The following is a 26,971-nucleotide window of genomic DNA, read 5'->3' as shown; positions in this document are numbered from 1 at the left end:
GGCACAAGGATCCACCATTAGACTAGGAGTACATACCAAGCTAAACTCAGGGTTCCACCATTAGTCCAGGACTACAGACATCCAACATTAACCTAGGACTATAGACCAAGAGAAATCCAGGGGTTTACCCATTGGCTGAGTAGTGGAGACCAAGATAAATCCAAGATCTACAACTAGACTAGGGAGCGGAGACTAAGATGGACCCAGGGGTCCCCCATTGGACAAGCAGTGGCAGAGAGAACTGCTGGTGCGAAGGCCCTGAGATCGGAATTCTTTGAAAGCTTGAGGTCCAGGGGAATTTTAGAGTGGCCGGCTCTGAAGTGCCTGGCAGGCAGTAGCAAAGAGGTGGGTGTCTTGCGACAGTGGAGCAGGGTTCCAGCAAGGCCAGCCCCTCTCCACCTCTGCTTTCTTAGCCTGGTAGAAACTGATGTTCAGTGTGACATAGAAAGGCCCTCCCCCTTCTGGGTCAGAGTCATGTTCACTCCGTAATATCTAATTGCCACTTCAGCCTTGTGGGTCACACATGATGACTTTCTTCATTTTCCTTGATATGAACCAAGCATGTGTGTCCCAACTGCCACATCAGCAGGCCAGGTGAGTTCATAGAGCCCACTGTGATCAGCCCCCCTTCACACCAGGACTTTTGTGCACACCACTGTACCCCAGACAGCTGCCTGCCTGTAGGTACACGCGCAGGGCTGGGAAGAGAGGTCTGGGGCGGCCCTTGAAATTATAGCATAGAGCTGGTGGGAGCTGTCTGCGGGCTGCCTACACCACCTTGCTCCACCCAGGCCTGGCCGGATTTGGATGTGTGTGCTTCCTGGGCCTGTGGCAACAAGATACCACAGACTAGGTGCCTCAGGACAGCAGAAAAGTGTTGTCTCAGGGTTCTGGAGGCCAGATGCTTTCTTTAATCTTTCACGTTTCTTTAATCTGAGATTAAAGTTGTGGTAGAGTTGTGCTCCCTCCGAAAGCACTAGAAGGTGTCTGTTCCAGGCCCCTCCCCAGTTTCTGATGGTTCTTTAGTTTCTGGCAGCCTCATTCCAGTTTTCACACAGCTGTTTTATCCCTTTGTGCATATCTGTCTCTGTGTCCAAATTTCCCTTTTTATAAGGATGCCAGTCCTATTGGAATAGGGCCACCCTCGTGACCTCATTTTACCTTGAGTGCCTCTGGAAAGACCCATTTCAAAAGAAGGTCCTGTTCTGAGGTACCAGGGTTAGAACTTAATCATATGAATTTGGGGGAGGACAGAGTTCAGCCCACAATAGCCTATAACCTACCGAGAGCAAACAGCACAGTTCCTTGGCCATCTGTGACATGGTTACATGTTCTGGGTACTCAAGCATGTTAGTGCTGGCCTCCATTTGTACCGTTAAGGAACTAGGAGTGGCTTGAGACTTCTGTCACTTACTTCGGGAAACTGTACACCTTGTCATGGCTCAGAACACCCACTCGTGCCAAAGGCATGTTCAGAAGCAGTAGAGGCACTGGGCTTAGTTCTGGAGGTGGACCTTGGCCAGTTTGAACCTGGGTCTGGGCCACCTCATCTGCCGTTTTTGGGGCTTCCTGGAATGGCATGATCCTGGAGACTACCAGCAAGCCGACCACAGGCAGGGAGGAAAACTGAGGCCTGGGAGGGAAAGGCACTTAGCCCACCACAGAGGCAGACTGTCTGCGCTGCCACCTCGCCCTCTAGCATGTCAGGGATCATGGTCTGATGGGCATCCTGTGCCTGAGCCTTAATAGTCTCATTGGAGGGACAGAAATGATCCTGCCACCCTCCCAAGGTGAGGGAGACTGTGACATGATCAAGGATGGAGCACTGCCTGAAAGCTGTGCTACAAAAGCCCTGCCAGTGTTGGGACTTGCCACCACCCTCTACCTGCCCCCAGCTCTCCGAGTCCTGGCCCAGACTGGGAACGGTGCCACTGTCATGCCAGGCTGGTGTCTCCTTACCCTCAGGCCTTGGCTGCCTTCTTCAGGAGCTCTCCCTGATGTTCCGCCTGGACTGAGTCATTCCACACTGTGTGACCTCAAGGCCTGTGAAGCAGAGAGGACAAATGGCTTCCCTGGTGGAGGCAGCGTGTGGGCAGCTGGTGAAGAGGCAAGTAGAACCCAGCAGAGATGCCTGAGGAACTGACCCAAGCCTTGGCCTTTCTGCCCCCCGCCCCAGTACCTGCTCCCCATCTTGGCTTGTAATTGGGAGCAACACACAATATCCTCCAACAAATGTTTGTTGAATGAATGAACTGGCAGGAAGCAACTGGGGAGGCTGGGGATGGGAGGGGGGTCTGAGAGCTCTGGGTGTCAGTGTTCTACCCTGTGAAATGGGCTTACACACACATGCTGCCAGAGATTTCCAGGGGAAGATGAAGATCTGGACGGGGGTGGGGGTGGGGTCTCCTCTGTCCTCAGGGCTTAGTTGGAGTGTTGCCTGTCCCACAGAGCCTTCCTCAACCTCATTCACCTGACACAGCATCCACAGGCGATGATGGCCTGAGGGGGACAGTACATAAGCCTGAGGGGTGGGGGTCAGGGGGTGGTCACTGGTGTGTTTCCCTCAAATTGGATAATAATTGCACAAGTGTGAAATGCTTTTTGGTTTTCTTTAAATGTTCACTTTTGCTCCCACTTGATAGAAAAATAAAATTTGTATCCTAAAAACCTTTCAAAATGGACCAAGCCCAGAAAATTCCATTGCAGAATAAGAGTCAGGGAAGCAGGGTGGTCTCATGGACTTTGCCTCTGTTTTAATCTATTTTATTTTTATTATTATTTTTTTAGAGCTGTACCCTCGGCATATGCAGGTTCCCAGGCTAGGGGTCAAATTGGAGCTGTAGCCACCAGCCTATACCACAGCCACAGCAATGCCAGATCCGAGCCACATCTGCAACCTACATGGCAGCTCATGGCAATGTTGGATCCTTAATCCACTGAATGAGGCCAGGAATTGAACCTGAGTCCTCATGGATCCTAGTCAGATTCATGTCTGCTGAGCCGTGGGAACAATAGGAACTCTGTGCCTCTTTTCTTTTATTTTCTTTAAAAAAAGACAAAAAACAAACAAACAAACAAAAAAACCTTTTTGGAGTTCCCATTGTGGTGCAGCGATAAGGAACCTGACTGGTATCCATAAGGACACAGGTTCAATCCCTAGCCCTGCTCAGTGGGTTAAGGATCTGGTGTTGCCGTGAGCTGTGGTGTAGGTCACAGATGGGGCTCAGATCTGATGTTGCTGTGGCTGTGGTGTAGATCAGCAGCTGCAGCTCCAATTCAACTCCTAGCCTGGGAACTTCCATATGCCATGGGTGCAGCCCTAAAAAGACAAAATAAAATAAAATACTTTTTAAAATTAAGAGTAGTCACTCAAAAAGTAGTCTACACTTGTAGCTCAAATGAGCTAGCTATTTGGGGAGAGAAAATTTTCCCAAAAATGTTTTCTATCAGGCTGTTTGTCACTGTCCATGCACACTGGTCCTCTAGCCACTTCACAGGAAGGCAAGAGCCAGTCCCTTCTGTAGGGAACCCCTGCTGGAGCCCACTGCCCACCATTGCTGGGCTGTCTTACCCGGCCCTAGGCCTGCACAAGCCAGGCTTTCTTTGGATTTCAGGAGGGAGATAGGTGAGTCACCCCAGGTGACATCGAGCCACAACCCACAGGTTAACAGTGATGGCTTGGAGACACACAGCAAGGCCCCTGGGTGGAGGTAGGCCTATGGGCTGTGTGAAAGCAGGTGCTAGACTCATAGAACAGACAGGACCAGCCCCTCCTGTGTGCCGGGCCTGCTTGGGAGCCAGGGGACAGCAGGCACAGGAGGGACAGATCCTCATGGGCTGCTCAGGGCTCCTCTTCCACCTTTGGACAGCCAGACTATGGGTCATTTTTTCCTGCCTCTTTTTTTTTCTTTTTAAGGCCACACCTGTAGCACATGGAAGTTCCCAGGCTAGAAGTCAAATCAGAGCTGCAGTTACCAGCCTACACCACAGCCACAGCAACGCCAGATCCCAGCTGCATCTGTGACCTACACCACAGCTTTTGGCAATGCCAGATCCTTAACCCACTGATCAAGGCCAGGGACTGAACCTGCATCCTCATGGAGACTATGTCGGGATCTTAACCTGCTGAGCCACTAGGAAACTCCTTTTCCTGCCTCTTGACTCCTCTGTGGTCTGAATTTTCTACAATGAGCATTAATCTATTCTCTTATCAGAAAACAGGAAACTAGTAAAGATTTTAAGGGTGGGGTACATGTAAATAGTTATATGCATTCACAGCACATTTCTGAATTCCATGAACAGGGAGTTCCCATTGTGGCTCAGTGGTAATGAACCCAACCAGTAACCACGAGGATGTGGGTTTGATCCCTGGCCTCACTCAATGGATTAAGGGTCCGGCATTGCCGTGAGCTGTGGTGTAGGTCACAGGTGCAGCTCAGGTCTGGCTTCGCTGTGGCTGTGGTGTAGGCTGGCTGCTATAGCTCCAATTCGATCTCTAGGCTGGGAACCTCCATATGCCACAGGTGCAGCCCTAAAAACACACACACAAAAAAATAAAAAGAAAAAAGAAAAAGAAAAAGAAGGAATGAAGGAAAGAAAGAAAAGGAAAAAAAAAAAAGATGAACAGATCTTTACAGCTGCAGAAACTCAGGCTCAGAGAAGGGGAACCGTCCTGTCCAAGGCCATTTACCTGCTAGGATGATGTGTCATTTCTATGCTCTGAAGACTCACTCATCATGATGAAGGTCTGCCCCCCACCCCCACAACCAGAGGCAGGTGTGTGTTTTCACAGCCAGAAGCTTTTCCTCATTAAGCCTTGGGTAAGAAGTACGTAGGCAGGACCCAGGGCAATCCAGAGGCTTAGTGGTTATGAGCCAGTTAAGCTTCTTTGATGACATGCACCTGTCCAGCCAGCGCAGAGGGAGCCAGAGTCCCCAGCCACACAAGTAGGAGAGCCTGCCCTTGACTGTGCTCCTGGCCGGCCTCTCCTGCCTGCCTCCCCCTGCCTAACACAGATCCGGTAGCCTCCCGGCCCTCACCAGCCCCTCAATCTCAGGACATTTTAGCTACCTCTATACCCCTCTGGTCGACTCTGGGAGGGCCCTGCCCCTACCCCTTCTCTCAGCTCCTTTCTCCTTCTTCATCTCCCCCGAGCCACACCTGCCAAGGCTGTGGCCTAGGGACAACTCAGAGGCCCAGGCTCTGTGGGGAGGCATTCTCTGGGCTTCTCACAAGGCCTGAAGGCAGACCAAGGCCATCCAAGTGGACACATTGGAGAGACCTGGCCTAGGAGAGGTGCCTGCAGGGCTCCTGTTTCGCAAATGGGAAGACTGAGACCTGGGGGAAGGGTCTGCCCCTAGCAATAGAGCTCATCCCAGACCTCCTCCCTACGGCCCAGCCTCTGGGGCCTGACATTCTGGCTCTCTGTGCCTCTCAGTTTTCCCACCTGCAGGATGAGCATGTTAGCACCACTCCTGCCAGGGCTAAAGGGAGAATGAGACCTACAGTGCAAGTCCAAGTGTCTCCAGCATGAGTATGAGCTTCAGAGTCAGGGCTAGCAGGAGGGGTGGACAGCAGAGAGCGGGAGAGGCTGCTCCAGGGCCTGTCGGCTGAATACCTGCTCTCACCCCTTCACTCCCTGGGCTGACAGCTCTGCTTTTTCAGTAATCATGAGTGCTTCACTGTCTCCATTTTACAGGTGAGAAACTGAGGCTCGGGCCTCTGAGGCGCATATTTGCTAAGTAGCCACTTTAGTCAGCTGCAAGGGAGAGAGGCCCAGGCAGGTCAGCTGAGAGGAATTGGCAGCTGGCAGCTTCAGAGTTCTGAGGGAAGCCCTTGAGGCTCAGTTCCCCTGGGTGGGGAGCCACTCTTCCAGCATTCCAACACATCAGCCCAGAGATGCACTGGATCATATGCTCATCCCTGGACCAATTGCTGAGCCAGGCAGAGGTGCTCAGTGGACCAGGGTTCCAGGAACCTGTGGAACCACAGATACTGTTTACAAACAGTAACAGTTCTTTCTGCTCATGGCTCTGCAATCCGGGCGGGGCTCAGCTCCTTGACTGTGCTCCATGGTGGGACTCTGCTGGAGAGGACTCCTCCCAGGGCATCGACACTTCTCTGCCAGGCTGCTTGAGCTTCCTTATGGCATGGTGCTGAAGACAGGGAGTGGAAGCCATTTGTCCAGGCCTTGGCCAGGAATGTGATATCTTTTTTCTTTTTGTCTTTTAGGGCCGCACCCATGGCATATGGAAGCTCCCAGGCTAGAGATTGACTTGGAGCTGCAGCTGCCAGCCGACACCACAGCCACAGCAACGCCAGGTCTGAGCTGTGTCTGAGACCTACACCACAGGTCATGGCAACACAGGATCCTTAACCCACTGAGCAAGGCCAGGGATCAAACCTGAGTCTTCATGGATAATAGATTTGTTACTGCTGAGCCACAGCAGGAACTCCCAGAAATGTTACTTCTATTGTTTCCCATTCATCAAGCAGCCATGGAGCTCAGGTTCCAAGAGTGGAGACAGACCTCATCTTTCACTGGGAGGACGCTCAGCAAATTTGAGTGCCACCATGGGGGCACAAGCACTAAGCCAGGTTGTCCCAGACTCTTCTTGGGTATCTGATGTGGAGCTGCATGCTAGCAGGCCACTCTGATTTAGAGAACTAGGATCAAGTTCAGACCCCAAATTGTAGGGGTGACCTTACTGAGTTCTGATTAAAATATGCACAAGGCGATATAAATGCAGGAGGGCTGGAGGGCACTACTGCATGCTATGAAGTGCTGACGGGGACATGGGTAATGTCTGTGTTTTTGATGCCTGTCCATACTTTTGGAAATAATCAGAGGAATGTACATTTTATTTGTTTGACTGTGACGATGCTATCTGAGGGTAGGCGGGCAAAGCCCATAACCAGAGACAAGGCCATCTCTCAAGTTGCCTTGGCGTGGAGTCCTGATCATGATGTACAGAGGTCAGCTCAGCCTGGGTGGGTCCGAGCTCATGTGGCTCTTGCGCATTGCTACACTCTTCCACTGCCCCATCCCCCTGTCCCCTACACCCCCATGGTCCCAAGCCCTCCTGGAGACCACCTTATTCTCAGCTCCTCTGAGAGGCTCAAGGAGAGCCAAGGGAGGCCAAGACTAGCCCATTTGGTGAAGGCAAGACCCTGAGGGTAGTGCATGTCTGGGTCTCCGTGCATCTCTGTGCTCACTGGGGCCCCTGTTCAGCAGACAACCTGTCAGTTGAACCCGATGATCCTCAGTGGGGGAATCATGTCCTTCCTGACCTCAGAGGACTGGGGGATTCCAGGTCGTGCCTTGCCTTGCCCACGGCCACCACCTCTCAAAATCAGACTCAGGAGTTCCTTGGTGGCTCAGCAGGTTAAGGACCTGGCGTTATCACTGCTGTGTCTCTGGTTCCTGCTGTGGTGCGGGTTGAATCACTGGCCTGAGAACTTCTGCATGAGGCCAAAGCAAACCAAAAACCAAACAAAAAAAACCAACAACAAAAAAAATCAGACTCAAAGGGTGATTGGGTTAAAAAGTCCCTGCCCAGCTCTTCCTTGACTCCCTATTTCATTCCATCCAGTCAGTGAATACCTGCTCCTGCCTGGCTTTGTGCCCCATGCCACCAGCCTTTGGGATCTCTTGGATCCACAAGGCCCAGGAGTAAAGCCCTCAGTAAAGCTGACTTCCCTGCACTCTATCCAGTCCTGTGATTCCCAGCCAACTACTCTTCCTGGGTCTCCTCCCAGATAAACTCCTTGCATCCAATCCATGTAGTGGGCTCTGCTGTGGAAGAACGCTACCTAAGACACAGGCCCACACTGTGAGTTAATGGGGACCCAGCTAAGACATGCCTCCTGCCCCGAGCTACTGGGAACCCACTTAAGACATGACTCCCTATGTTGAGGTGCAGGTGCAGTGTCCCCCTCCATGAGATGAGTGACGAGTGACGACAATGGTTCCTTCCTCTGAGGTCTGGGGAGGAGAGAGGAGCAAATGTTGTAAGGCTCTGTTCTTAGGGACACACATGCTCCCTGCCTCTGAGAAGTGGGGTGCCTTGGGAATGGCCCCAATATTTTTCCTAGAAGTGGATGGGCTGCTCAGTTAGTTTTCCAGTGCCCCTTTGGGGGCAGATGTTGTTCTTGAGTGGGGGGCTATAATCTCCTCTCTGAGTTCTGCAGGGGCATATGGAGGTGGAGGGCCCTTTTCAGAACAGATGCATGAGATAGTGGTGTGGGCAGAGCTGGAGTGCTGAAGACCAGGCTCTGGGGCAGGCCTGGCCCTGGTGGGAAAGGGGGTGGGTGTCCCTCTCAGGGACACTGCCAGCCTGGATTCTGGTGGGAAGATAGAGTCAAGGCAGATCATTTTGTTTTGTTTTTTTTGGCCATGCCTATGGTATGCAGGAGTTCCCTGGCCAGGGATTGCACCCACCCCACGGCAGTGACAACGCTGAATCCTTAAGCACTAGGCCACCAGGGAACTCCACAGGCAGGATATTTTAGAGGGTGCAGGCTGGTCCCTGCAGATAGGAGCCGTGGTTGGGGGAGAGCTATAGAAGACATTGGACTCCAAATGAACTTCATTTCTCATGGCCACTTCAGGTGAAGTCAGAGATAGGTTTCTTCCTGCTTTTGTGCTCCCAGGATGGCCCAGCTCCACCCCCAAGGAGGGGCTGTCTTGGGTCATGTGGCCATCTTCTTGGAGCAACCCTGGCAGAGGGAGCGGACAAGCTGGGCAGAGAGATCATGCCAGGGAGGCCGAGAGGCTTATCTTCCCTGTACATCATCACTGTCCAGGATCCAGGCAGCCCACCTGAGCGGCCACCTCTTCTGCTTGGCAGGAAACACCCTAGGCATGACCTAGTATTTGCCAGAGGGCTAAGTCCAGCTTGGGGATAGCACAGAGGGGCCACAGAAGTGGGGCAGGGCTGAGAGAACAATGTGGATATGGCACCATCCTCAGGGACCCCTGGGACGCTCCCACTGGGGGGCCACTGAGGCCCAGAAGACAGGGGCTTGAGTACACCCAGGCTTTGAGGGGAAGGAGTCTGCAGGCTGGGAGATGGTGCGGGTGCCATGGGACAATGCCTTCCTGGGCCTTGAGGGCCTCCATCAGAATTTTGCACTGTGAGCAGGGCACCGAGCCCAGAAATCCATGGGGCCGACAGGGCCGGGACTGGTGGGCCTTATGGTCGGGAGGGTGGAGAGGTCAGCTTTCCAGAATGGAATGTGAAGAATGTAGGGTGGGCACCCAGTGGCTCCCCAAGGCCTGCCCTGGCCCCACCCACCTCTCTGGCCCTCAGTTTTCTTCCTTTCCTTTTTTTTTTTTTTTTGTCTTTTGTCTCTCTTTGTTGTTGTTGTTGTTGTTGCTATTTCTTGGGCCGCTCCCGCGGCATATGGAGGTTCCCAGGCTAGGGGCTGAATCGGAGCTGAAGCCACCGGCCTACACCAGAGCCACAGCAACGCGGGATCCGAGCCGCGTCTGCAACCTACACCACAGCTCACGGCAACGCCGGATCGTTAACCCACTGAGCAAGGGCAGGGACTGAACCCGCAACCTCATGGTTTCTAGTCGGATTCGTTAACCACTGCGCCATGACGGGAACTCCCCTCTTCCTTTCTTTCTTTTCCTTTTTCTTTCTCTCTCCCTTTCTTTCTATTCCATTCCTTCCTTCCTTTCTTTTCTTTCTTTCTTTCCTTTTTAGGGCTGCATCTGCGGCATATAGAGGTTCCCAGGCTAGGGGTCTAATTGGAGCTAAGTTGCTGGCCTATGCCACAGCCACAGCAACACCAGATCCTTATCCCACTGAGCAAGGCCAGGGATTAGAACCTGTGTCCTCATGGCTACTGGTCAGATTTGTTTCCACTGTGTCACGATGGGAACTCCTCAGTTTTCTCTCTTGTAAAAGCGTTGCAGTGCTGGGTGTGGGAGAGTATGTGATCAGGGGGCAGCCTGGCCTTTTGTCACAGCTGGCTGCCTTGGGACCACCTGGAGTCCCTTGGATCACCTGGAGTACCTAGGAATATCCAGAGCCCCTTGGGGACCCTTGGGCACCACCTGAACCCTAGGGACTATCTGGAGCCCCTGGTAACCCCTGGAGTCCCTTAAGGACCACCTAGAGCCCTCAAGGTGGGGGTAACCCAAAGGAATAGGCAGTGGGGGTCCACAACACAGCCATCCTCAGTTGCCAGCCAGGCCACCTAGAAGACTTGTTCAGAGGGATCTCACCTGCAGACATACTGCAAGTGGCTCTTAGGGAGGTGGGCCCACCCCCCCTCCCCAGATGCCTAGCACCTGGACTGGCTGCTCAGGGGGGGCTTGGATTCCAGGGCCATGTCAGACCCCAGGAGGTAGGAAGATCCTTTGGGCATCAGGGGAGAGGGCTGGAGCCTCCCAGGGCCTGGCTCTGAGCTCAGGGTAAGCCAGGCTTCGGGCGCTGGTCCTGCCACTTCCTTGTGCACAGTGGTCTCCTGTACTCTGGGGGGGAGGTGGGCACAGGTGTGAGTGAGACCCATCTGGGTCCAAATGCCCCTCAGCTGATTTCCTGGGTCATGGCAGCCCTGCTGGGTCTTCTCTGCCGGTCTGGGCAATAGGACCAGATGTTTGAGGAGGAATTAGCTCTATGTCCCAGAGACCTAGGGACCTCAGAGAAGGTAGGAGGGCACTGGGCCTTTGTGACCCCAGGCAGCCACTGCCTCTCTTTGAACCTCAAACAACCCATCTGTTAAAAGAAGATTCTGAACCCAAAGGGTTCGGGGCACCTTGTCTGAGGCTCTCCTGCAGATGCCACTGCAGCCTGGGGCCCCCACCGGGGTGTCGCTTGCACCCTGCAGGCCTGGGGTGGGGTCCGGGCCCCTGCTCCTGGCTGTGCCCCTCTGTTACCCTCATTCCCCATCCAGCCATCAGCAGGGCCACCGTGGGGAGATGCCGCCCCAGGCTGTGTCCACATGTTGGCTGCCAGCATTTATTTACGCCGATAAACACCATCCAGCACTCGCTGGGGAGACAAGCACAAATCTCAGACCCCCCATGATGCCTGTGTGGGCCCCCTGCAGTTTTGCAATGCGGTTATTCAGGAACCCACCACTCGCCCTCTTGGACACCTCCAAATGGGGGTGGCAAGGTTCTGGGTGGCACAGGGTTGTGTCCGGTGGCCAAGAGAGGAAAGAGGAGGGAAGTGGAGCCCGGGAGCCAATTATGGTTCATCTCACACAGATCTAGATGGTGTAGCTGGGCAGGCAACCATCTGCAGAGGTGGCCTGACAGCAGACATCCACCAGTGTCCCCGGGCACCGCCTAGGAGGCTCCTTCTACCTCCTGGTGCCCAGCAACCCAGCATGGCTCACTCAGACAGGGCTCACTTGACAGTCACCCCATGCTCCGCTCTGGGCCACACTGCTGGGCCTATGGGCAGAGGCCCAGCTCTCTGACATGCTGAGTGACCCTGGATGGATGGCTGCCCTCTCTGGGCCTCATTTTTCTCGTCTGTGATGTGGAAGCACCCTCCAAGGGCAAGTGCTGTGTGGCCTGTTGGCCCTCAGCAGTCCAGGCTCCCTTCATGCCTGCATTTGGCCTTAACACCACCTCTCAGGTGAGTACAGGCCCTGCGTGGCGGCTGGAGAGCTAGGAGATGCAGCAGAGACTCAGCTCACGGTGCAGCCAGGGCCGGGGGCCTGCGGGCTGCCATGCTCAGGGCCTCCAGCCACTGCTGCTGCAGCTCCACAGACGGGGCACTCAGGCACCAGCACTGCTGGCCCTGCTGCAGCCGCCACATGTGCCTGGCGTCCAGCCTGTCCGCGGGGTCCGGCACACTCACCCTGCAGCCAGAGAGGGGGATGGCACACAGCAGCTGGCCGTCCTGAAGCAAAGGAGGAGAGTGTCAGCACAGCAACCATGACTGGGCAGCAGAAGTGCTTCTGGGCCGCCGGGGCAATCGGCCCTTGAGTCACATGAGCCACCCTCCAAGCAGGGTTGGTCCTGGGCAGCAGGCCCAGGCCTATCTAGGTTCTGTGGGCTTGAGGCTCTGGGCTGCTGGAGCAGGTGGAACCCATCCCACCCCACCCCCAGCACAGCCCCACAGGACACACCTGGCTGCCTCCGTGAAGGCGTAGCACCAGCTCCGGGGGGCCAGACTCAGGGATGGCAGCCCACACCTTGCTCCAGGCTGTGCTGCCATCTGACACCTGCAGGGGGCCACAGAGCAGGCTGGGTGGGTGGTCCACAGCGGCTGGCTTCTGGGGACACAGAGGATAGGTCAGGTGAAGTCTCACCTGTAAGAGTCACTTACAGGCCAAGGCTGTGGGGGGAGAGAGGCAGGAGGGCGAGACAGACTGGACAAGGGTCTGGGCCAGCCTGACCCTCCCTGGAGTCACTGCAAGGCCTCTTGGGGTTGGGCTGGACCCTCTAGGGAGTGAGACCACCAGCAGGACAGAAATAAAGATAAAGTGGGAAAATGGAACAGCGGGGAACCAGAATGTCCTGCTTGTTATTTGGTAGTGTGTGTGCAACACACACAAATACACACACCCCTCACACATAACACCACACACATATCACACACACCACACATTCACACACATACATATACACCCATACCACCCCAACACACCCCCACACACTGCACACAGACTACACATACACCACACACACAAACTATACACACACAGACACATCTCTCTCACACACACACTACACACAGCCCTCCCTCTCTTTGGATGTGTTTACAGCAGTCATGGACACAACCTCCAGGACATCAGAAAGCCCCTCAGACACACCTGGCAAAGCTGGTCCCTGCTCAGACACAGTATTTAAAGCACAGGGATGAGGGGGCCAAGGGGGCTGTGCAAGGGGCCCCTCTCTCTTCTGTGGAGATAATCCTACACTCCATTTTCATATGCTGATGTATTTGACCTCTAAGACCTACAGAGACCCTAACTGGGGCTCCAACCAGAGCCCAGGACCACCCACATGAACCTCTGGGAAGGGAACCTGACATTGTAGTTTCCCAAAACATCTCAATGTGCAGCTGGCCTTGAGAATCATGGACTATGTTATGTGGAGAGAATGGAAAAATGCACTTTTTTGGAAAGCCACATTCTCTCTTTTCCAGCTTTCCTGTCATTCATCACCTAGGCATACTGCCCTTGAAGGAGAGCTTGGAAGACAGCAGCCACCCTCAGGAGGGCAGGAAGTGAGAAGCTGGTGTCCTCACTGTGCCCGCCCCCCATGCCCACCCTCCCCCATGGCTTGGACAAGGCACAGGCAGCATCTTCCCTTGGTGGGGTCATCAGGCCTCCAATCCAGGTGACCATGAGTGAAGATGAAATTTGTTCCCATCTGCTATGACGGAATTGTTTGCCCTCAAACCCACATGTTGAAGCCCTAACCCTCCATGTGACTGCGTTTGGAGATGGGGGCCTCAAAGGAGATAATTAAATTAAAATGGAGCCACATGTACGGGACCCAATCCAATCTGACAAATGTCCTTATAAGAGGTGGCGATCAGGACACAGACATCCGCAGAGGGAAGCCCATGAGAGGACACAGGGAGAAGACAGCCATCTACAAGCCAAGGAGAGAGGCCTCAGGAGAAACCAGCCTGGTGACACCTTGGTCTTAGACTTCCAGCTCCGGAACTGTGAGGGAATAAGTATCTCTTGTTTAAGCTGCCCAGTCTGTGGTATTCATCACACAGCCTGAGCTGACTAATGCACTGGCTAACTCCTGGGCACAAATGGTTCTCAAGCTCTCAGCTGTGATTGGATCCTAAGAAGCCCAGCAAGCACACATGTGGTATTTGGCCTTTAGGTGCTAGCTGCTGTCAGTGGCCTGTGGACCCCAGCGGGCCCTAATAGTCCTGGTCCCAGGAAAACAGCTCTCTCTGGGAGCACAGTCTGCCAAGGCTGCTGGGGCTAGGCACTTACACCTGGAAGGTTCACAGGACACAGCCCACCCACCTCTGTGCTCTGCTTGGGCTCCAAGGGCACGTCCGGGCTGGGGTTCAAGGGCGCTGCCGGCTGGGTCAGGAAACACTCTCTGCAGACACGGCTCTGTCTGCCGTTCTCAGCCTTAAACTCGGAGCACTTCCCACAGATGACCTGTAGGACAGAGGACACCTGTGACCACAGTGCCCAGGGATGGAAGACTGTCTGGAAGGAGGCTGCAAGGGCCAACGGGCCAGAGGGATGTCACAGCATGTGGAGGGGAAGGGCTTCTCCGTGAGTTGGGGGGTCGGGAGCCTTGTCCAGAGGGCAGAGACCCAGAGGCTAGCCGCCACCAGGCCTCCAGGACCTGCCTTCCTTCCTGGAGTGTCCAGGTCCGGGGGTCTGTGTGCACGGAAGGAAGATGGAGAGGAGGAAGGAGGCACATGGAGGCCTCAGCAGCTGGACTCACCGCCCCACACAGCTTGCAATGATGCTTCCTTTTGGTGATGGAGTTGAAGGTCTCGCCGCAGCTCCTGCAGCCCTGCTTCTCTTTGTCACGCCTGGTCCTAGAGGATGCTCTCCTGGGCTCCAGCTGTGGGGGGCAAACAGCTGCGGTCAGCTTCCCCGCCCGCCCGTGGGAGCCACAGCTGTGAGATTCACACGCAGGGCAGGAGAGCTGATGTGCAGAAGGGGATTTGGCAGGAGCCACGCTGGCTCTGGCCCCCTGCCCAGCCTCGCTCCCCAGAAGCCGCCCTGCTGACACATGGAGATTCTAAGGGGATCAGGAACTCCATGCCTGGCATGGCCCGGCCCTCCACAGAGGTCAGTAACTTAACCTGGGGTGTCTGTAAAGTTAACAACTGGAGCCCACATAGGGAGAAACTGCGGCTGATGTGCATAAAAGCCCAGACACTGGGGACTGGGGTGTCTGCATGTGAGAGTGCTCTCCTGGGGTGGAGGCGGAGGGGCAGGGGCCGGACTCCTCTCTCTACTCCCTCAGGCTGCCTGAATTTCCCACAAAGGAGGTCAGTGCGGAGTCCTTTCAGCAGGACAAGAGAAACAACATGAAGTCATGAAACATCATACGGTTTGTGTTTACAGAGGTCAAAAGATCTTTAAGACAAGTCACAAGAACACATTAGAAAATGCTTTTAACAATGAGGTCCTGCGCTACAGTGCAGGGAACTATATCCAATCGCTTGGGATAGACTATGACGGAAGACAGTATGAGGAAAAGAATGTATATGTATAATGTGTATATATATATGTATGACTGGGTTACTTTTTGTAGAGCAGAAATTGACCGAACATTGTTAATCAACTATAATGAAAAAGTTTTCTTTCTTTCTTCCTTTTTTTTTGGCCTTTTTTAGGGCTGCACCCACAGCATATGGAGGTTCCCAGGCTAGGGATCTAATCAGAGCTACAGCTGCCGGCCTATACCACAACTCATGGCAACGCCAGATCCTTAACCCACTGAGTGAGGCCAGGGATTGAACGTGCAACCTCATGGTTCCTAGTCAGGTTTGCTTCCACCGAGCCGCAATGGGAACTCTGAAAAAAGTTTTGGTTTTTTTTTTTTTTAAAGCTTTTAAGTTAAAACAAGCTGTTTTGTGTAAGGTTTCTCAAAAAGAATGACAAGAACCACATCAAACCTCTCAGGGCAAAGGGAAATTGGGGAGTGGCAGGCAGCAGTGGGAGAGGGGTTTTCATTTTATTCTATCACCTTACTTTTTTTAAAAAAAAGGTATTTATTCCTTTCATAGTTACATACATTTACAAATTCTTTTTAAAAATCTGACACTGTCCAAAAGAAACGGTATATAAATAAATCATGCATGGGAGGTAGACGGTGATGCAACATGTTGGAAGACTATTTAAAGGCATCCAGTTGGGAGTTTCTGTTGTGGTTCAGCGGAAACAAATCCGACTAGTACCCATGAGGATGCAGGTTCGATCCCTGGCCTCGATCAGTGGTTAAAGATCTAGTGTTGCCACAAGCTGCAGTGTAGTTTGCAGATGCAGCTCGGATCTGGCGTTGCTATGGCTGTGGTGTAGGCTGGTAGCTGCAGTTCCAACTGGACCCCTAGCCCGGGAACCTCCATATGCCGTGGGTGTGGCCCTAAAAAGAAAGGCAAAAAAAAAAAAAAAAAAAGAGAGAAACACTTGAGTTTAACATTAGTGTTTCAGAGCAGAATAAAATGATGTCTGAGATTTGTTTTATTTTTTTTTTTTTTTTTTTTTTTTGTCTTTTTGCTATTTCTTGGGCCGCTCCCGCGGCATATGGAGGTTCCCAGGCTAGGGGTCTAATCGGAGCTGTAGCCACCAGCCTACGCCAGAGCCACAGCAACGCAGGATCCGAGCCGCGTCTGCAACCTACACCACAGCTCACGGCAACGCCGGATCGTTAACCCACTGAGCAAGGGCAGGGACCGAACCCGCGACCTCATGGTTCCTAGTCGGATTCGTTAACCACTGCGCCACGACGGGAACTCCCTGTTTTAAAATATTACAGAAAAAAGGAGTTCCTGTCGTGGCGCAGTGGTTAACGAATCCGACTAGGAACCATGAGGTTGCGGGTTCGGTCCCTGCCCTTGCTCAGTGGGTTAACAATCCTGCGTTGCCGTGAGCTGTGGTGTAGGTTGCAGACAAGGCTCGGATCCCGCGTTGCTGTGGCTCTGGCGTAGGCCACAGGCTACAGCTCCGATTAGACCTCTAGCCTGGGAACCTCCATATGCCGCAGAAGCGGCCCAAAGAAATAGAAAAAAGAAAAAAAAAATTACGGAAAAAAGAAGAGTGTGGGGGTCGGGGTCGGGGGAGCAAAAAGTTGAAATTGCTCCAGTTTGGCGGTGGGGGGTGGGGGTGGGGTCTCCCGGCTGTCTGTTATTTCATACTTGCATGTGTCCAAAACTTCCATAAGTAAAATTTGAACAAAACAAGCTAAAAACATATCTAACATAAATGCTGCAAGTTTAGGGAGAAAGAGATGCACTGGTTGGGAGTGAGGGGACAGAGAGGAGGGGCTTGGGCGTTGGAGGCTGTTACAGGCTGAATTGTGTTCCCCAAAGTTCATACTTTGCAGTCCTCACGCCCAGTACCTCAGGATGTGACTGAATTTGGAGAACGGACCTTTAAAGAGGGGACTGAGGTAAAATGAGGTCACTAGGGAGGGCCCTCCTACAAAGTAACTGGTGTCCTTCTAACGAGAGGAGATTAGGACACGGACACACACAGGGGGAAGCCTACTTGAGGACACAGGCATAAGAGAGCTGTCCACACACCAAGGAGGGAGTCTGTGAATAAAAAAAGAACAGGAGTTCCCATTGTGGCGCAGCGGAAATGAATCTGATTAGCATCCATGAGGACGCAGGTTCGATCTCCAGCCTCACTCAGTGTGTTAAGGATCCAGTGTTGCCATGAGCTGTGGTGTAGGCCACAGGCATGGCTCGGATCCTGAGTTGCTGTGGCTGTGGCTGTGACCAGCGGCTATAGCTCCAGTTTGACCCCAAGCTTGGGAACCTCCATATGCTGCTGCTGTGGCCGTGGGGAAAAAAAAAAAAAAAAAAAGAACAAAGAGTGCCACTCATCATCCAGTCATACAAGGTTTAAGTCACAACCAGTGCAATCAACTGGGACAGTGCACCCTGAGGGGATTCTGTGCATTAGACAAACGAGCCCTGAGAGAGTTAGATGCACATTTCGGGGAAAATGTTGATAACCCCATATTCTTGCATTTTCCATACACAGAGATGCACTAAAATCAACTTAAGGTATTTATTCTTTGTGATTAGCAGCCATCCTTTACCATGATGTATGCTTGACTACATGTATTTCCTAAAATTCGTGCATGTACTGGCTCCTCCCCCACCTCTTAGGAGCAGTTCCTCAGAGCTGCCACTTGGGCAATAGTCCTTAGTAAGGTCCTGAATAAAACTTAAACTCATCATTCTTATGTTTTGTGTTTTTCTTTAGCTCGACAGGCCTCGGGAGAAGCCAGCCCTGCCAAAACCTTGATCCTGACTTCCAGCCTTCAGAACTGAGAGAGAATAAATGTCTGTGGGACTCTGTTACAGCAGCCCAAGCACACTAATGGATGACTCAGTGCAAATTCTGGCCTATGCTTCCCGGCTCTGCTGCCTCTGCTCCTCATTCCCACTGTGGGCCCCACCACTGTGAGGCCAGGGCTGGCCCCTCTGAGGTTGAGAGGGATGCTTGCTATGCCCAAGACCCCACCCTGCTCCTCCTCCATCTCGCAACCCCAACCCCATGGACATTGGGTGGAAGATGGTCTTGGGCCCTCTTGGTTTACTCTATGCAGCTCAGGACCACAGAGCCCATGGGTGGAGAGTGAGTGGCACACACCTACAAGCAATACCAACGCTCCCCACGGCCACACATCTCACCTGAGGCCACCCCTGTCACCCGGCCCTGGCTTTCAGCCTCACTGAAGCCCTGAACCACTGCTGTCTGCCCCATTCAGGGCTCCCTATTTGAGACCATTTCTCAGGATGGGGAGGGGCCATCCACAAGGTCTGCTGTAGCCTCCCTCAGCCCTGCCCCGACCTTCACGGTGGCCCTGTCATATTCCCATTTACCACATGAGGACACCCAGGCCACACAAGGTGCCAGTGGTCGGTGACAGGGTGGCTGGACCCGCTGCCTTGCCTTTAAACCCTGACATGCGCCTGAGCCCAAGGGCAGAACCTTGGTTCTGCAGATCCTGAAAACAGTTGCACAACTGCTGAAAACACAGAGAGTCTGCAGAGGCTACTGGGCCAGCCCCGCAATGGAGGAGAGGCTACCGTGGGCCAGAGGTGTGTGTCCAAGAGCTCAGCCCATGAAGGTCAACAGGACCCCTGTCCTGGCCAGAGGGTCACAGGGCAGTTCCCAGAGCAGGGCATCTCAGGGCTGGCCTCGGCAGAACGGCCCACCCTGGCTTTCCTCGTCAGGCAGTAGCTGAGCGAATGCTCAGACAGGGTCCAGGCTGAGTATCAGCTTCCTCGGGGCTGAGGACTGTGCCCCACTGAGGCCTGCCCTTGATGTCACCCCCCCAGGCAGTTCCTGACACCGAGGGCTGGTGACCAGGTGGCTGAGGTGAGCCCACCTGCGCTGCAGGGGACAGGTCTTCCTGGCCAATCATACTTCCTTTTTGGATGAGGATAAAGAATAGGTCTGGAGTTCCTGTCATGACGCAGCGGAAATGAATCCAACTAGGAACCATGAGGTTGTGGGTTCGATCCCTGGCCTTGCTCAGTGGGTTAAGGATCCAGTGTTGCCATGAGCTGTGGCGTAGGTCACAGAAGCGGCTCAGATCTGGTGTTGCTGTAGCTCTGGTGTAGGCTAGTGGCAACAGCTCCGATTAGACCCCTAGCCTGGGAACCTCCATATGCCGCCATTGCGGCCCTAAAAGGACAAAAAGACAAAAAAAAAAAAAAAAGAGTAAGGATAAAGAATAGGTCGAACAAAGGGAGGGGCTCAGATTTTCCCTTTGGATGTAGGGTCACTGGAAAGGCCTGGGCCAAGTCTCCCCAGGGAGGTGCAGGGCTGTGGCTTCCCCAGGAACGCTGAGTGACTCTGACCAGAGAGCTCCAATGGCTTGAGTGTGGACCTGGGAGGAGGTCTGTGCTGAGGGCCTGTTTCACTCAGCATTTTCGCTTCTGCAGATTCACTTATAAAGAAGTGAAGAACATTCAGGTAAGAATCAGGTCCCAAAGATTGGCCCGGACAACCAGTGGGTATGAAGACCTGGGAGGCCTTTTTTATTTTTTTTGGTTTTTTTGCTTTAGGGCATAAGGAAGTTCCCAGGCTAGGGTCAAATTGGAGCTGTAGCTGCTGGCCACATCCATGGCCATAGCAACATGGGATCCAAGCCACGTATGTGACCTACACCATAGCTCACGACAACGCCAGATCCCTGACTCACTGAGTGAGGCCAGGGATGAAACCCTCATCCTCGTGGATACTAGTCAGGTTCTTAACCTGCTGAGCCACAACAGGAACTCCCCCGGGAAGCCTTTTGGACTTGGACATTTCTGTGCTTGTGAAGAAAGATGCAGCTTTCCCAGAACGCGGAAGTCTTTGAATTCTGCAAGACCCCCCTGCGAAACTTCCCTGTTTGGGGTTAGCTTTTCTTAGCAAAGAGGGCCTTGTGCAAAATGTGTGTCTGAGGACATCAGGAAGCCAGCACACAAGAGTGGGTTTACGCGTACTCTCTAAAAGCTTACATCTGGCATATTTTAGCAAAGATCAGCTTTTCTGATATCAAAATTAAAACCCACTTTTGGGTACTTTCTACAAATGTCCACTGAGCATGTCTTGGACTTGTCCCATATGGTCACAGCTTGACACACACCACACTGTCCCAGCACCACTGAAATCTGTGCTCACCAGAGACGCAAATGAGAAAAACCCTGGTCGGGCCACCTGCACAGGGGCTGGAGCTGTGGGTCTGCTACTCTGCTTGTTTGTCTATTGTAGGGCCTGGGCTTGGCTTGGGGTGGGTAGAGGGACTGGGATAAGGAGGCCTGAACTTGAATTGTGATCCTGAGCATTTGGCAAGTTGAAGATGCTGCAGAGCCCTAGGAAGCCTGAGCTGCTGGGTGGGAGAAGGGGGGGTGGCCTGCACATTCCCTGGCTGGGTTTTGCCATTGCTGTTCAGAGGGTCTGCTGACAACAGCCTAGCCTGGGCTGAGGCCCTGAGCCTCAGGGGCTCTCAGCTACCATTTTGCCTGGCAAAGGGACTGATCAGAGACGCCCCCCAGCCCCGGGGTGGCCAGGAGGCATTGGACACAGCTTCTCTCTCTTCTCCCTACCCAGGGGAAGGTGAGGTTCGAAGGAGAGGAGCTGCCTTGGGTCGAGACCTGCTCCACAGGTTAGAACATTAATCATGTGACCTTCAGGTCCCTGCCAGCTAGAAGGGACCTGAGCGCAGAGTCGAGGAGAGGCAGTGCTTCACACAGAGGGCTGTCATGGAGGTTGTCAGAAACTCCCGGCCAAGTGACTGTGGAGCTGACTGAAAAGCTGCAAAGACTCCACCTATCATTCCTTTCTGGGCAGTGATCTGCACAAAGCTTGAGTGTGTAAACTACTTTTCCTGACATTCCCCGATGTTCCAGAAAGGAGCCTGATGACACACTGCCAGCCTCAGCCCTGTGGCCTGGTGATTCAGAAAGCTGCTGGGCTGCTTCATGTGGGGAACATTTGTCAGTGACACCGGGGGCAGCCTCAAGGGCTTCACAGATGAGGTCTTGGGGGCAGAGTAGATATAAGTGAGGTCTTCTGCACAGCAGGTGCAAAGGCCCTGGGGCAGTGCCAAGTAAGGGAGGCCGGGGCATGGTGAGGGAGGGAGGCCGGGAAGGAAGACAAGGCCAGACAGAGCCACGATGCAGGAAACTCCTTGGAGAATTTGCGGGGCTATGACAAGACCACCTCACCTCTGCTGCCTGCGCTGCTTTCAGATTTCCTGACTTTGGTTCACATGCATTAGAACAGGCTGCCTTCTGCTCCTGTAGCACCACCGTGTGGCAGCAGGGCCACTCAAAAGTATTCCCTTCTCTCACTTGGTCCCTGAACCCCAACAGGCCCTAGAAACACATCTGGTCAAGGGCCGTGTGGTGACATGGCAAAGTTTCTGCTCTTATAATGGAGCAGGGGATGGGGGTATCCAGCCACATTTGTTCTGGAGCCCCCTTAGGGGCTCTATGCTATTTAGGAGCACAGATGGTGTGGGAGGAGGAGACTAATTCTTCTTTCCAGAAATCTAAGTCAGGACAGGAGCACCCACTCCCCATAGCCAGCTAGAAAGCTGTCCCTCTCACAGCCTGCCCAGGAAGGCCAAGTTCCACACGAGGTTTGGAGCCAGAAGCCAGGTCCCCTCACCCATCAAGCCCATTTCATCTTCCTAAAATGGGTGACCTTAATAACCACCAACCCAGAATGGCTGTGGTGACCAGCGGGGTGACCCTTATAGTGGAAAAGGAGGAGCTCCAGGATTTGGTGTTAAATTCAGGCAGACTCTGTCGTCCAATTGGGGAGTGCCTGCCACCAAGGGGACATTGGCCCTGATGAAGGGTGTGACAGAAGGGGGGGGGGGGCGGGAAGGAGAGGCAGCACGGGGCAAGAATGTGGGGGTGGCGTCAACTCACAGGAGAAGTTCCCCTTCAGGCTCAAAGTCCTTTTTGGTGGGGGGTACTGGGCTCAGGCTCCACCTGTTCCTCCTGAGCCCAGGAAGCTAAGGGACAGAGCAAAGCGAGGGTGCCTGGGAGGAGCCCCTCTCAGGATGCAGGTGCAACACCTTCCCGGGAGTCTAGGGTTACAACTGTCATCAGACCTCACAACTATTAGACCCAGTGGTTAGTAATGACGCGCCCTGTACTGGATACTCAGGCATGCTAGGTGCACACATTTGTCCTCCTACTTTATCTCCCACACTGACAGAACAGGAGGGACTCGGCATAGTCCCATGACCTGGCCCTGTCTGGATGGGGACATGACCATAGGCTCTCTGACCCCAGGCCACGCCTTCCCCACCCACACTGCCCAGAGGCAGAGAGAAAGTGGGCAGGCTTGGGGTTAGGGTCTTAGACACCACCCCCTCCTGGGTTTGCAGCGAGACCCTTCCTGCAACCTCCTGGGCCTGACAGATTGGTCAGATGCCACCTCTGAGAAGCCTTCCTCGATAGCACCACTGCAGGCCCCCTGCCCAGTGCATGAGGCTAAGCTTTCTTCTTTGAATGACTGAGCCTCCTGAGGGCTGGGCACTGCCGTGATCCATATTTTGTCCAGGTATATTTTACCCATGGTAAAGAGCACACATCTTCAGAAAAAGGCAGCTCTGTGACCTCCACCTGCCCATTGACATCATGGATTCCAGCAGGCTTGCCCCAGAGGTCACCACTGTGAGGACCCAGGTACGGGGGTAGGGGGGCTGACCCCTAAACCTTCACCCTCAGGTCATCCTGGTCTGAGCCTACCTTCCCCCTCCCACCCCTGCTAACAGCTGGGGGTCACTCACCCCTGCAGCACCCCCTCCACCGCTGGCTACCACTGCTGGCACCTCGGAGCTGGTGTTCACCATCTGGAAGGGACAGACACAGCTGGCATGAGTAGAGGTTCCACGGCCACATGCTGACCTCCAGTGCGGGGTTGTGAGCACACCCATTCCTTCTGTCTGACCACAGGGTCAGGAGAAAGACTGTTGGGGCCTAGTATTTGCTGTGACTTTGGGAATCTGCTCCTCCCTGGCCTGGCAGGTAACCTGGAGGCATCTCAGGAGAGTTTTCATTTCCCAGCTCAGAGTGGGGGACGGGCAGGTGTGAAGCCCTGCGAGGCTCACTGGGCCTGGCCCGCTATACCACACCACAGTGAGGTGGCCCTGGGTTTTAGCTCCTTCTCAGGCCTCCTCTGGAGAGCTCTGCACGCTGCCTTCTATGGTCAAGCTCTGCCTCTGCACCGACTTTAACAGCAGGTTTGGGGGCGAATTTCTATTTCCAGGTCATCTCTGTTCAAGGTAGGGGACAGTATTTTCCCTGCCTGGGAGTGACAAAGTTTTCTTCTGAAATGGTCCAGAAAGCAGACAAAAAGGAGACTTGAAGCCAATATTAAATGGATAACAAAATAACATGTGGATAACTGGTATGGTCACAGGAGGGACAAGCAGGCCTGGTGCCTAGGACTTGGGGCTGCTGGCCAGGCTGGGCTGAGCATCCCTCAGCTTCAGGGATGTCCCTGATGGGGGTGTGGAGTGAGGGCGCCTCACTGTGAAGTCATATTTGGTTGTGCCCAGACAGAGGGTGAAGCCAAGGCCCAAGGTGACCCCCAAGGGATGGTTTCAGCCCTGGGTCACCCCTCAGGGGCACTGGCACTCACAGGTGGGTCTGCAGTGAAGGAGGAGTCCTCGTCCTGGCCAAAGGAGCCACTGAAGGCCTTGAAGGTCTGGCTGTTCTGCTTGTGCTTCTCGATGGTGGCCTCAATGACCTCAAACAGAACCACAAAGAACAAGAGTCCTCAGAGAGGCTTCCAGAAGGGCGAGGGCAGAGTCCTGCAGTCACTGCATTTCCCCTGACCGATAGCCTCACGTGTTGGCAAGAGCCCCGTTCTGAGATGAGGAAATGAGGCTCTGGGATCTGACCAGCGGTGGACCAGGTCCCCACACCCCAATCCCCATGGGTCCTGGGGCCCTCCCGTGTGTAGTGCTCCACTCTGAGCTAGGGGCAGATGCTCTCTGGGAACGTTTAATATGGATCGGAGGCCACATTTCCATTTCCTGCATCGGCATTCCCATCTAATCTCTGTATGAATTTTCCCTTATTTTCCCTCTCACTCACATTTCTGCTCTATGAATCTTGGGAGTGGTTGGTGTTTGGCCTGATGGTGATCTGTCACTGCCTTGGCCCCTGCTCTGCCTTGGTCCTCCGGCCCTGTTCCCACCATGGCCGGTTCTGAGCTGAGCCTGCTCTGGCTGTCCCAGGGCATTGCCTGGCCTGTCTCTGGAAGTGCAGGCTTGGTCCTGAAAGTCAAATTGCTTGTCCTGCAAGACCTACTGCTCCTGCCAGCCTTGGAGAGGAGGGCAACATGGGCCCCCCTTTGGAGCTGCCAGATAGTGGAGATCCTCCCCCAGGATGAGGGCACCCCCCCAGCATGCCCACTTCTAGGCCTTTATGTTTAGTTATTTCCTGGGGAGCCCCCAAATAAGAGAATGGATTGAGAGGTTTGTGACATCTGAAGGTGGTTACAAATTCAGTCACTCCATCACTTCAAGGTGGCTTAGATGGGTGGGCAGTAGCTGGGGGGACATGGGGCCATCCCATCCCCTGCTCCAACAGGAAATGGCCATACTGCTCAAGAATTTGGTCATTTGGGGAGGTCCCATCGTGGAGCAGCGGAAACAAGTTGGACTAGGAAACATGAGGTTGTGGGTTCGATCCCTGGCCTCGCTTGGTGGGTTAAGGATCTGGCGTTGCTGTGAGCTGTGGTGTAGGTTGCAGACTCGGCCCAGACCCCGCATTGTTGTGGCTCTGGCATAGGCCGGCAGCTGCAGCTCCCATTAGACCCCTAGCCTGGGAACCTCCACATGCCATGTAAGCGGCCCTAGAAAAGACAAAACAAACAAACAAACAAACAAAAACAAAACAAAACAAAACAAAAACCAATTTGGTCACTTAGTTACTTAAAACTCTAGGAGCTTCACACCTGAATCCATTCTTTCTTCTCCTCTTCCGTCCTGTAAAAGTCAAAAGAGTATTTTATTAATTTGGTCCTGGATACAGGCAATAACCTGCCAGACTTCTCTTAGCCTGGTAGCACATGCTTGAGCAGCTCACTGCCTGGAAATGCAACTCAAGGCCTGGATGAAAGGACCCCAAAAGCTCTGAACACTGTGGCCAGGATCACCAGATGAAGCCAGGTGAGGTCAAGTGTGGCCAGGGAGAGTTAGGTGTGGCCACGTGGGTTCATGTGGGGTCAGGTGTGGCTGGGTGTGGTCAAGTTCAAGTTCTTGTGCAGCAAAGCCCTCTGCAGTGGTGTAAATCAATACCTCTCTGGGCCACGGCATATCACTGAAAAGATCTCACATCATGGGTGGAAGTGAGAGGCTCTCCCAAATACTGCCACAAGTCAGAGTGAGAGCCTGGCACCATCTTACAGTGTAGTGTGACAATAGCCACCAAAATTTAAAGCAGCCATGCTACCCTTTGGCTAGCATCTATCAGACGGACATAACAACACATATGTACAAAACCTGATTCATGAACACTGCTTGCAGCACCATTTGCAAGAGAGATCCAGAGGAGCCTAGGTGCCTGTCAGTGATCACAATGGAAAACTGTGTTGCTTTAGAAAATGGAGCTCATATATTGGATGATTTCTGATAAACTAAGTGAAAAAAGCAGGATGCAGAACAGATTACATGAAAAACGGTCAGCTGTGATTTGAAAAAGAAAGACATATATATGAGCACAGAAATTCTGGAAGGATTCTGTAGAGATGGTTAAGCATGTCTGCTGAGGAATTTCCATTGTGTCACAGCAGAAACGAATCCGACCAGGAACCATGAGGTTTTGGGTTCAATTCCTGGCCTTGCTCAGTGGGTTAAGGATCTGGCATTGCCGTGCCTGTGGTGTAGGTCGCAGATGCAGCTTAGATATGGCATTGCTACGACTGTGGTGTAGGCTGGCAGCTGCAGCTCTGATGCAATGATTCGAGCCCAAGCATGGGAACTTCCATATGCCAAGGGTGCGGCTCTCAAAAGCAAAACAAAACAAACAAACAAACAAACCTCTGCTGAGGTTGGGGAATAGGAAGTGGGCAGAGGCTTAATTTTCACTGACTTCTCCTTAGTAGTGCTATATTTAAAACCATAAATGAGTAAGATGGATAAATAAAAACACACCAAAAGGTTATCCAGTTTAGAAAAGCAAACCACTCACTAAAATTTCAGGTCTAGGAGTTCCCGTCGTGGCTCAGTGGTTAGCGAATCCAACTAGGAACCATGAGGTTGCAGGTTCGATCCCTGGCCTTGCTCAGTGGGTTAAGGATCCGGCATTGCCGTCAGCTGCGGTGTAGGTTGCAGATGCGGCTTGGATCCCACGTTGCTGTGGCTGTGGTGTAGGCCGGTGGCTACAGCTCCGGTTAGACCCCTAGCCTGGAAACCTCCATATGCCACGGGAGCAGCCTTAGAAAAGACAAAAAGACAAAAAAATAATAATAAAAAATAAAAATAAAATAAAATAAAATTTCAGGTCTAGCACATTCACGCGGCGGCAAACACTGAGGCAGCAGAGCCTACCGAGTTTGTAGCTCCAGGGACCTTTTCTTTCCGGTTATGATGAACGTGTGGGCTGAATTTGGCTTGATGCTATCCTGCACCTAAAGACATCCAACCAAGGACAAAATGAAAACAGTGGGTCACAGAGCAGACTCTGAACTTTGGACTCATACCCTTAGAGTTGGAGATCTTTCTCTGAGAAGGCAGCAGAGCTGACCCAGAGGGTCTGCAGGGAAGGTGCCTGGCTTCCCAGGAAGTCAGTGCCAGTGTCTTTCC

The 26,971-nt window shown here is 53.2% G+C and overlaps 2 protein-coding genes across 12 annotated transcripts in view; both read right to left on the bottom strand.

Annotated features, from left to right (window-relative positions):
• Window positions 1-4,854, bottom strand: part of SUSD3 (sushi domain containing 3) — a 29,025-nt gene extending 24,171 nt beyond the window's left edge. The window contains exons 1-2 of one of the 2 annotated variants that reach the window (XM_085018359.1): window positions 4,691-4,854; window positions 1,960-2,043 (exon numbers count right to left, since the gene is read on the bottom strand). The gene's annotated coding sequence lies outside the window, so the exon portion shown is untranslated. Of the gene's footprint in view, window positions 1-1,959; window positions 2,044-2,340; window positions 2,500-4,690 lie in introns of those variants that run through there. The other variant, XM_021088140.2, reaches the window with a different exon arrangement.
• A 6,105-nt stretch (window positions 4,855-10,959) lies between these two features.
• Window positions 10,960-26,971, bottom strand: part of FGD3 (FYVE, RhoGEF and PH domain containing 3) — a 130,569-nt gene continuing 114,557 nt past the window's right edge. For 9 of the 10 annotated variants that reach the window (XM_085018350.1, XM_085018345.1, XM_085018344.1 and 6 more), the window contains 8 exons: window positions 26,717-26,796; window positions 25,123-25,153; window positions 23,800-23,907; window positions 22,946-23,008; window positions 14,402-14,524; window positions 13,966-14,106; window positions 12,097-12,243; window positions 10,960-11,867 (listed from right to left, as the gene is read on the bottom strand). In XM_085018350.1, coding sequence (XP_084874476.1) covers window positions 11,658-11,867; window positions 12,097-12,243; window positions 13,966-14,106; window positions 14,402-14,524; window positions 22,946-23,008; window positions 23,800-23,907; window positions 25,123-25,153; window positions 26,717-26,796 — 903 coding nt within the window. In that variant the 3' untranslated portion in view covers window positions 10,960-11,657. Of the gene's footprint in view, window positions 11,868-12,096; window positions 12,244-13,965; window positions 14,107-14,401; window positions 14,525-22,945; window positions 23,009-23,799; window positions 23,908-25,099; window positions 25,154-26,716; window positions 26,797-26,971 lie in introns of all 10 variants that reach the window. The other variant, XR_014841151.1, reaches the window with a different exon arrangement.

The sequence above is a fragment of the Sus scrofa genome, chromosome 3, assembly GCF_054392235.1.
Source record: "Sus scrofa isolate SSC_HxYL_T2T_F1_AM1 chromosome 3, Sscrofa_HxYL_maternal_Yorkshire_Landrace_v2.0, whole genome shotgun sequence".
NCBI classification, from domain to species: domain Eukaryota; kingdom Metazoa; phylum Chordata; class Mammalia; order Artiodactyla; family Suidae; genus Sus; species Sus scrofa.
This window is presented reverse-complemented; position numbering and strand designations above follow the sequence as displayed.